We start from the raw sequence: 9,259 nt of genomic DNA, 5'->3' as shown, positions 1-9,259 counted from the left end.
TTCCTTGGAAAAATCAGGAGGTGCTGGTGAGCAGCGGCCTCCGAGGACAAGTGACAGGGACCCCCGGCAGGGTGTGCCCCCCTCCCGTTCCCTCCTGTTGGAAGGGGTGCGATCAGTAGTTCTGCTGGGACAAGGGACAGGGCAGGTCGTGGGCTCGCCCCCAGCAGCCTGTGGGTCAGGACGGCTCAGCTCAGGAACTCACTCCGCCCATCAGAGACGCTCACACACAGACTCAATCAGAGCAAGGCCTTTACTGTCCGGATGGCCGCGAGGTGAAGGGCTTCCCCTGGGGGTGACTTCCCCGAGCGGTGGCGTCCAGCACAGTGCGTGACCTGCACACCTGTCCCCGGCAGTCCCTGCGGCCTGGGGGCGGTCCCCGTCACTCCGTTTCTGCCTGGCCTGGGCCATGCCACTTGTAATCCTGGTTTTACAACGGACAGGTTGAGTTTCTTCCGGCTGCTGCGACCTGTAAACATGACCACGGCCGAGCGCTGGCAACAGACTTCAGGTGGGTGGTGGCCGCCCGGTCAGTGTGGTGCGGAGCCTTGTGCAGCATCTGGGGGTCCCTTGCTGTGGGGAGGCTCGAGCCCCTATCCCCCTAGCCTTCCTCCTGCGCTGGGGCCTGGCTGCCCTCTGTCCAGGCCTCCCTGCTGCGTGCGGAGGGACGCCCAGCACCTCGAGACCCTGCGGGCTCCTGTCTCCTGGCGGTGGGCCCAGCGGGCTGTTCCGTGCCGGAGCGATGTGGGCACTGGAGTGGGTCCAGCGGGTGACTGGGGACCTAGGCCAAGGCCAGTGCACACCAGGCCTCCTGGCGCAGGCCCCCTCCGAGGCCAGCCTGGGAGCCCAGGGCCATGGAGGGGAGGGCGAAGTCCTCGGGCTCGAATTTGAACTCCAAGTGGCTGGGGGCCAGGGGGTCGTCCGCCTGCCTGGAGGCCTGCAGGGAGGAGGGGGCCTGTCAGGAGAAGGCACCTAAGGGGTCTCCTCACCCCTGGAATGCGGACGCGGAGCCCTCAGGGTTCCCTGGGGAGGTGCCCAGGGCCAGCTCCGGCACCCACCCCACCTGTCTGCCTTACCTGGGAGGTGACGCTGGGCCCCGGGCAAGTGGGAGACTCCAGGCTGGGCTTGGGTTTCAAAGTGGCCGTTGAGCTCTCGGAGTTGGGGACAGAGGATGGCCGGGAAGCTGTGGCGTTCCCTGTGGACCCTGAGGGGGAGGTGGGACACCTGCAGAAGCTGTCCCAGGGCAAGTGAGGGCTGCCTGTGGCTCCCTCCTGCCTCACTGCTGGGTGAGCTCAGGCCCCCCGCCCCTCCCCAGCCAGAGCCATCCCAGAACAGGCGGGGTGTTTGTACTTCGTGGGGACAATGCTTGCGCCAAACATGTGAATCTCTAATGGTGGAATGTGAGACACTCAACGCGAGCCCCAGCGGAGGGGCTGGGGGTCCGGGCCCCCTCCTGGCACCCGGGTGGGCCCTGGCCCTGCACCTGGGGAGCCCTTGGTCTTGGTGACGTTCTTAGGCTTCCGTTTCCGAGTCTGGATGCTCTCCTTCTTCATCGCCAGGGGCCGGGGCACCTGCAGAGGCACGCAGGGTGGGCAGTGGGTCCCCTGCACGGCCACCACCCGGATCTCAGCCCTGCAGCGGCCCTCGCTCCCGGAGCACACGTCCTCACAGCCCTGATGGGGGCGCTGCCGCCCCTGAGCAGGTGCCTCCGTTGGAGGAGCTGCCCCACCGTGACCTCCCGGAGCCGGTGGGCTGGGGACTCTGGAGTGCAGAGTCCTGTCCCCACTGCAGGGCTGGGAGTGAGCCCCAGTGACATGCTGAGCCTCAGTGGGCCCGTCTGCGCTATGGGCTGAGAGGAACAGTGCGTGGGGCCTTGTGTAACGGGGCAGCCCCCCCCCCACCCCGTGACCCCGCAGAGCAGCCCCGCCCCCGCTCACCCCGTGCAGCTTCGTGTAGAGCCCGCAGGCGTTGCACACCGGCTCCCCGTCCGCGTTGCGCCGCCACAGGGTGGTGGTGGTCGTGTGGCAGTTGGTGCAGCACAGGCCGGCGCGGCGGGTTGAGGACTGTGGACGGGGGAGGCCAGAGGAGGACGCATGGAGGTGGACAGACTGACCAGCGGCCAGGTCCAGGCCCCACGGGCTTCTGAGCTGCTGTGAGGCTGTGCGAGCCTCTGTTCCCCGCGAGCCTGGCACAGGTCACTGCACCCCGGGCCGGTTTCCCCATCACAGGCCGGATGTGGGGCTAGGGTCTCATGAGGACCCCGTCCTTCTACAATGGAGCAGCACCTCAGGGAGTCAGGCCCCAGGCTGGACATTCAGGGACCTGCTGGTCTCTGGCACCTCCTCCCAGGACCTGAGACTCAGCGTGGGCGCCACTCAGCAACCGCCCACTGGGGAGGGGGCTGAGGGCACCGGGTCCCACCGCCTCATGTCAGAGCAAGCCTGAGCCCCTGCAGAACCTTCCGGAGACCTGTCTCCTTCCCATGCCTGCCGACAGGGCTGACCCCCAACCCTGCATGCAGGCCCATCTCCGACAGGGGACCCCAACCTCCCTGTACTTGGGCACCTGGCAGGGCCCAGCTGCACCAGCTGCAGGGATCCCTGGAATGGGGGCCTAACGGGGGCCCCCCACGAGCTCAGGGGTCCCTGCCTCAGCACACATTCTGCCTGGCGCACACTTTGGGACTTAGATGGGGTCCTGTCACTCCCAGCCAGGGCCTCCAGAAGCTCTGTGCCCGGCCCAAGACCCCCTACGTACCTCAGACCCGAAGCCCTTCCCCGCACCCCAGTAGCATCGCCTGCTGGTGGCACTGCCCCCCTAGCTACTATCTCGGGGTGCACTCTCCCCTCAGCCCAGCCTGTGCCCTCAGACGCCCTGAACCTGTCCCGCCCTTCCCTCCGTCTGCACTGCCCCTGCCTGGTCCGGGCACCTGGCCCCTCGCCCAGAACACGGCAATGTAGGGCGTCAAGCCCTCTTCCGGCGGCAGCTACTGAAACGCATGGAGCCCCACACGCAAAACTGTCCTGAGGAGGCTCGTCCCCTCCCTGGTGTTGTCCAGCCCAGGAGATTGCCAAACGCAGCCCCCAAAGGAACCTGACCCAGGTGAGGGGTCAGCAGACAGGGGCCAGCCTCAGGTTCCCCGACTGTCAGCAACCTCTCAGATCCTTCTTTCTGCAATGACTGGGGGTAGCCAGGCTTGCTGACCACCCACTCCCCAGGCTGTGGTCAGCGGTCAAGGGCACAGGCCTACCCCCTGTGAACGGCCTGGGGCGGGGAGTGGGGGCCTGTCTGAAGCCTCCGCACCAGACACCAGGTGTTCCCAAGAAAACTCAGGCCCTGCAAACACCTCTCCAAAGGAACAGGCCGCAGCCTGAGCTGGTCCAGGAAGCAGCTGCTTTTACTGGACACGAGAGGCCCCCACAGCCCCGCCCCCCTTCCATCTGTCCCTCGGATGCCGGGAGCTGTGCACACAGAGGGTGCCCGTGTGCAGAATCCGTACACGTGGGAAACAGCCCCCAAAGCATGTGGACTCAGCCCTCTGCCCTGGGAGCCATGTCTGAACCTTCACAGTGAGCACAAATCCAAGAGATTGGAGAGTAAATTAAAATTAAGAAAATGGGGAATAAACGACCGCAACAACCCCACAATTTTTGTGTTTGCTCATTGATCTTGCCTCTCCCCTCACCAGGCTCGTTTCACAAAGGGGAAACTGAGGCTCAGAGGCCCTGAGGGGCCCCAGTGCTCCTCGAGTGGTAGAACTGCCCCCTGGGCAGGACGCACAGGGGACACACGTCCCGAGCCTCCATCTGCTCGCCTGGTGTCGGGGCTGCAGCCAGGCAGCGGCTCCCAGGTCCCCACGCCCGCCCCCCTGCATTCTGGCTTCTGCTTTGGCCTGTTCTCGTCCGTGGAGGTGAACCGTCAAAGGCTGTGGGTGCAGCACAGCCACCCGAACTCTGGGACGTCAGGAGGTCAGGGCCGGCAGCACGGAGGGGTGCTGGGGTGGCGCAGCAGGGACAGGGAAGGGCTTGGAGGGCAAGGACGGCACCCTCCACGCAGAGGGACACTCTGGGAAGGGAGTAAGCCTGAAGGTCACACGGGCGACAGCCTGGAAGAATGGCTCCCACTTCAGACGGGGCCCCTGGACATCTTGGAAGGAGAGACATGACGGAAGACGTGTGACCTGACATTGCCGGTATCACTATCACTCAGCAAACCTCGTGGGGACCACCGCCTGCAGGGGGGGCCGTTTCGGAAGGACCCCGGGCCGGTGAGCGTCGGAGCCCCTCCAGGTCTGATTCCTTCGGGGAAGGGCGCTGGGCACCCATGGCGCTGGCCACTTCCCGGAGCAGGCACCGGGGGCCGCCTAAGGCCAGTGAGCCCCCGGTTCCGGCCTTGGCTGCCGGCTCCGGCGGGGGGTGGCGACTGGGGCTGCAGGACACCCGGCCCTCCACACAGGCAGACGGGCAGCCCACGGGGATGGGAACCACCGCAACTATCTGCCCTGCGCATCTACGCGGACGGAGACCTCAGGTCAGAGGTGCACCCCCAGCCTGCCAACGAGACACAAAGGTCAACAGAGCCTGCAGGGAGGGGCCTGCCGGTTCTTGTCACATTCTTGGTGAAAAGCTGCTAGGGCAGCTGCAGTCATTCAAAGAAGGTTAGGGCAATGTTCCTGGGGAGGCCCCTCCTGGGGCATGGGGTCTGGCCACACACAGGGACAGTAAGGCACTGGAGTGGGGGCCGAGTCTGGGGCCACCGGCCCAGCCCCACCATGGCGGGAGCCATGTGGCCCGAGCTCCTGTCTCAGGACCCTCTGAGTCTCGGGGTGCACACATCAGCTGGGCCCTGCCACAGAGCAAGCACTGGGGTCCTCCTCCCTGAGCACCACGTGCGAACACCACAGCGAGCAGAGTGAACCCTTAGGATGCTGCTTGGAGAGACGCGGAAGTCCGCTGACCCCTGTCCCACTCGGCAAACCGGGCACGTCCCGCACTCAGGTCTGCGTCGGCCTGGCCACAGGGATGACCAGGCTGCCCACCCTCTGCGGCCTACGGCCCTGGGAGATGAGCGGTCGCACAGGGTCCTCCCCTTAGCAGGCGTCTTAATTACCCCGCGGCCCCAGACCAGGAACAGGAGCCTCACCAGGCCGAGCGCTAGGGCTCGGCCCGTCCACAGAGCCGGCCAAGGCTCCAGTGCTCTGCGGAGCTGCCTGGTTTAATCTCGACCACACGGCACGGGGACACATTCATCTCCCGGGGCCTGGGCCGGAGGGCTCAGCACGGCGAGGCACAGGGGACTCGGGTGCAGCCTGGTCTGTGTTCAGGGTCTGCGGTCTGCAGGCTGTGCGCCCAGGGAAGTTGCCCAGCGTCCCGCAGCCCCGGGCGAACGCTCTGGCCGTTGTGAGCATGCCCGTCAGGGACTTTCTGCTGGGAGGAAGTCTGGGTGGCAGCCCCCCAGAACCTTTTCCCCTGAGCCTGTTTCCCCATCAGCAAGGAACACACCAGGTGCCGGCGACACAGCGCACCAGGGGTGGGGGTTGTGAACGCGGGGCAGGTGAGAGTGTGGTGTGATGTGGACTCTAAGGGGCCCCCTCTCTCTGAGAGGCACAGTGAGAGTGGAGAAAGGTCGGGGCACCCGAAGAGCCCCGAACTCCAGGCCAGGACAGGGGAAAGACGGAGGCTGCCTTGGACCAGCCTGACCCCGCCGGCCCTGCGCTCCGCCTGCCCAGTCTGGGGCTCGGGGCTGCCAGGGCTCCCTACAGCTGAGCGGCTGCCCCCAGCCCAGAACGGCCGCTGTGCAGGCTGCTGGGCCAGCCGGGCACCCAACCTCTGCCCCGCTGTCCGTGCCTGACGCACCAGAAGACCAGCCTGAACCCACAGACCCGGACGGGTCTCACGTGAGCCTCCAACCAGGAGGCTCGGCGACCCCGTGCTCTGCCCGGACCTCGGCGGGAGCCACGGTAGCTTGCAGAGCCCCAACACCGGGCAGGCCCTTCCACGCGATTACAAACGTACGTAACACCCAAATTTGCCCGGGAAACGGACAGAGCAGAGTCGCTACCCCTCACACAGCTTCCGGGGACTCTGCCCGCTTGGGGCAAAAGCCAGGCTCCCAATTTCCAGCTCCCACCCGGACACACCGCAGGAGGAACCAAAGTGAAAGCCCGTTTCACCCGGAGACCAACAGCCGCAGACCCGCTGGGTGCTCCTCAGACCCCTGCCCTTCCTCGCGTCCTCTGACGCAGCACCCACCCAGCACCCACCTCCCCCCAGCCCCGACCAGGTCCCCTCGCGCCCCCACCTAGCCAGACCAGAAGATGGTCACCCCATCACCCTCAAAGCCCCAGGCTGAGCCCCCGCAGGCTCTCCCAGTCCAGACTGGAAGACCGGCAGACGCCACCAAATCGCAGCCTCAAGCTCAGGGAGGAGGTCCTTTGTCCCTTCCTGCCATAGCAATAGGGGAGGGGGTGCTGTCATCCCAGCTGGGGCCTCCCCAGAACACCCCACGAGGGCTTGGGGCCTCGGGAGCCTCCCGGACCCCCCCGACGAGCAGCCGGGCGGGCGCTGCCAGGCTGGGCCCCAGGGCAGGGCACTCACCAGGCGCTTCTGGGGCCGCACGAGCGGCCGGTTGACTCCGTTCATCTTGTGGTAGAGGCCGCAGGCGTTGCACAGGTAGTGGCCGGTGCCGTCGCGGCGCCACAGAGGCGTGGACAGGGCGCCGCAGTTGACACACTCGCGACCCTCGCCGGGGAACTCCTCCAGGAAGTCAGACACTGCGGGGACAGGCAGCTCGTGGGCCCGGCTGTCCCTGCCCGGAGCTCGGGGTGCCGGCAGCACTTCTCCCTCTTTGGGGGCGAGGGGGCCCACATTTATTTTCATGTCAAATATATTTTATCTAATTTTAAATGTACAGGCAGTCACGTCTGTGTGGTTTTAAAACACTCCTTAGGGCTGGTTTTATAAAGTGGGGGAGATTTCATACATTAAACCTCAGGGAGGAAGATGGGAAACTGTCCCCCAGCCCCCCATGAGGTCCAGCACTAGGGTCTGTGATTTTGATTGGGGGCAGGGGTGGAGGGGTGGGGAGCGGCTCCCCTGGCGCAAGGGCTGTGTCCTCTGCAAAGCCAGAGGATCCAGATCTCCGTATTCTACAAGACCAGGGGCCGGTCAGCACTGTCGTGGTGGCGACCACAGGAGGCAGCGGAGCTGGGCCTCCGCCGGGCACTCTGCTGCACACACAGGGCCCAGGGGCCCGCTAGGCCCCGCCGGGCGCTGGCGACGCGAGGTCTCCGGCCCCGGTGGGGGCGGGGCGGGATCAATCATCGCTGGGCCGGGATGGGCGCCGAGGCCCAGCGACCCGCTTCCTGCGCCGCCCAGGAGGCGGCGGGACCAAAAGGCCACTCCGGGGTGGAGCTGTGGGACTTGGCCGGCAGGAGGGGTGGCCCAGGGGGTCCCCGAGGACAGCAAGCCCAAGCCTGGGTTTCGTTTTGGCCAGGGGCTGAGAAAGCGTCAGTGGCCCTGACCTGCACCACACCGGGTGGACTGTTCTGGGCTTTATGGGCCTGGAATCCGATTGTCCAAATTTACAGCCGGGGAGGCATTGGAACCGGGTCTCAAATTAGAATATGTAAACATTCTAGAACAGAGACGAATGTGGCAGCTTTGTTGAATAAATCGGTGTTTTGAGCGTGGCAAAATCACTTCCAAATTTTTCATGAAAACGGGTAGCGTGTAGGCCCTACAGTGGCACCGTTGGGAACGCTGGGTTCGGAGGAGGGAAAGGTAGAAATAGATACACTTTCTTCTACGGTGCAAAGAGAATTCAGGGTTTCTCGGCTCGGAGGGGCAGGCTGTGGCGGGGCTGCAGTGTCCCGGGGTTCTGGCCGGCCCCACGCTGGCGTGCCACCCGGCCAGGAAAGCCTGCATTTCGTAGGGTGCGGGTTGCACTCGGGTAGGGACGAGGACCCAATGGAGCTGCCCCAGCCCCGCACTCACCCAAGGTGGCTCTTCGGCCAGGGAGGCCGGCGGGGCGGCCCTGCAGGCTGTGCAGAACGCTGCCCTCAAAGGGCCCGGAGGCCCAGGACGGGGCCACGTCGGTGCTCATGTAGGCCGGGTACGCGGTGGGGTACGAGGCGCCCACAGGCCGCCCGAGCGGGGCGGGGTACTGCTCGCGAGCCAGCAGCGCGCTCTGGTAGGCGCCGCCGTCCCGGCCTCCCGCGCCGCCACCGCCGCCGGGCCCCGGGGGGCTGTGCGCGAAGGAGAACGAGGCGGCCCCCGCTGGCTGAGCGGCAGGTTGGTGCGGGCTGCCGGAGTCGAAGGCTGGTAAGTCCGCCGAGGCCGCCTGCGCCCAGCCGTGGTGCGCGGCGAGCGCCGAGGGCGGCCCCGGCTCGCACGCCGACAGGTACGGCAGCATGGACGGGACGCGCGCCGGCGGCACGAACACCGGGGAGCCCGCGCCTGGCGCGTGCAGAAAGGCGCCCGAGTCTGCGTAGGCGGCCTGGCCGGGGCTCGGGGCCAGCGCCAGGCTCTGGTACATCTTCCCGGACTTGGCCTTGATCTGCTGGGAAGAGAGACGGGCGCGGAGGTCACGGCCGCAGTGCGCTCCCGCCACCGCCCGCGCTCGTGCCGCGCAGGTGCTGCCACTCGGGGCGCGCTCCCCACTCCCTAGCGGGGCCGTTTTAGGGGCGGGTCCGAGGCCGCGGGGTCAGACCGGCAGGGGGCAGCCCTGGCGCAGCCGGAACTCCGAGCTCACCTCCTCTGCGGTCTGGGCTTCCGAGGTTCCCAGGTGCATTCAGCGGGGCTGAGAAAAAGCCGTCCCGGACGTCCCGCGTCCTCGGGGTGCAGGGCCTGGGCGCTGGGGCCCCGCCGCGCTTGCAGAAGGCGCCAAGCCCGACTGGGGAGCTCACCGGCTCGTCGTGAGGCCCCGAGGGCGCGGCGGCTGCTTTGGGCCGGTGACAGGCGGTCTGGGGACTGGGAGCCGGGGGCCGCACGGTTCCTCAGGGAATCCCGGGAGCTTTGCCGCCCCTCCGGCCGCCCCGCCCCGGCCCGCCCCCGCCGCGCCGCCCCTTCCCTCCCCGCGCCCTCTCCTCCCACCCCGCGGGGTCAGCGCTGGGGCTGCGGCCGCGGCGCCACGTGACCCGAGCAGGCCCGGCCCTCGGGGCTCCGCGGGAAAGGCGGCGAGGGCGCACGGCGCTGGGCACCCAGCGCTAAGTCCGGGCCGGCGCAGGCGACAGGAGCCAGCCGCGGCTTGGTGGGCCCCGGGG

The 9,259-nt window shown here is 67.1% G+C and overlaps 1 protein-coding gene across 1 annotated transcript; it reads right to left on the bottom strand.

Moving 5' to 3' along the window:
• Positions 1–778: 778 nt before the first annotated feature.
• Positions 779–8,532, bottom strand: GATA5 (GATA binding protein 5). The gene is made up of 6 exons (XM_036246016.1): positions 7,992–8,532; positions 6,594–6,769; positions 1,935–2,060; positions 1,481–1,568; positions 1,074–1,201; positions 779–934 (listed from the first exon to the last, which is right to left on the bottom strand). Exons 1-6 carry the CDS (start codon positions 8,530–8,532, stop codon positions 779–781), a joined length of 1,215 nt encoding a protein of 404 aa, XP_036101909.1.
• Positions 8,533–9,259: the final 727 nt, after the last annotated feature.

This window comes from Molossus molossus, unplaced genomic scaffold (genome assembly GCF_014108415.1).
Source record: "Molossus molossus isolate mMolMol1 unplaced genomic scaffold, mMolMol1.p scaffold_m16_p_6, whole genome shotgun sequence".
NCBI lineage: Eukaryota > Metazoa > Chordata > Mammalia > Chiroptera > Molossidae > Molossus > Molossus molossus.
Note: the sequence above shows the minus strand (reverse complement) of the source record. Positions and strands in the feature narration are given on the sequence as shown.

Excerpts from the sequence above, each read along its gene's own strand:
- GATA5 (XM_036246016.1), bottom strand. The coding sequence starts at position 8,532 with ATGTACCAGAGCCTGGCGCTGGCCCCGAGCCCCGGCCAGGCCGCCTAC. Across the intron at positions 6,770-7,991 it reads TGGCCGAAGAGCCACCTTGG|TGTCTGACTTCCTGGAGGAG; the intron begins GTGAGTGCGGGG and ends CTGTCCCCGCAG. Across the intron at positions 935-1,073 it reads GGCCCAGCGTCACCTCCCAG|GCCTCCAGGCAGGCGGACGA; the intron begins GTAAGGCAGACA and ends TCCTCCCTGCAG.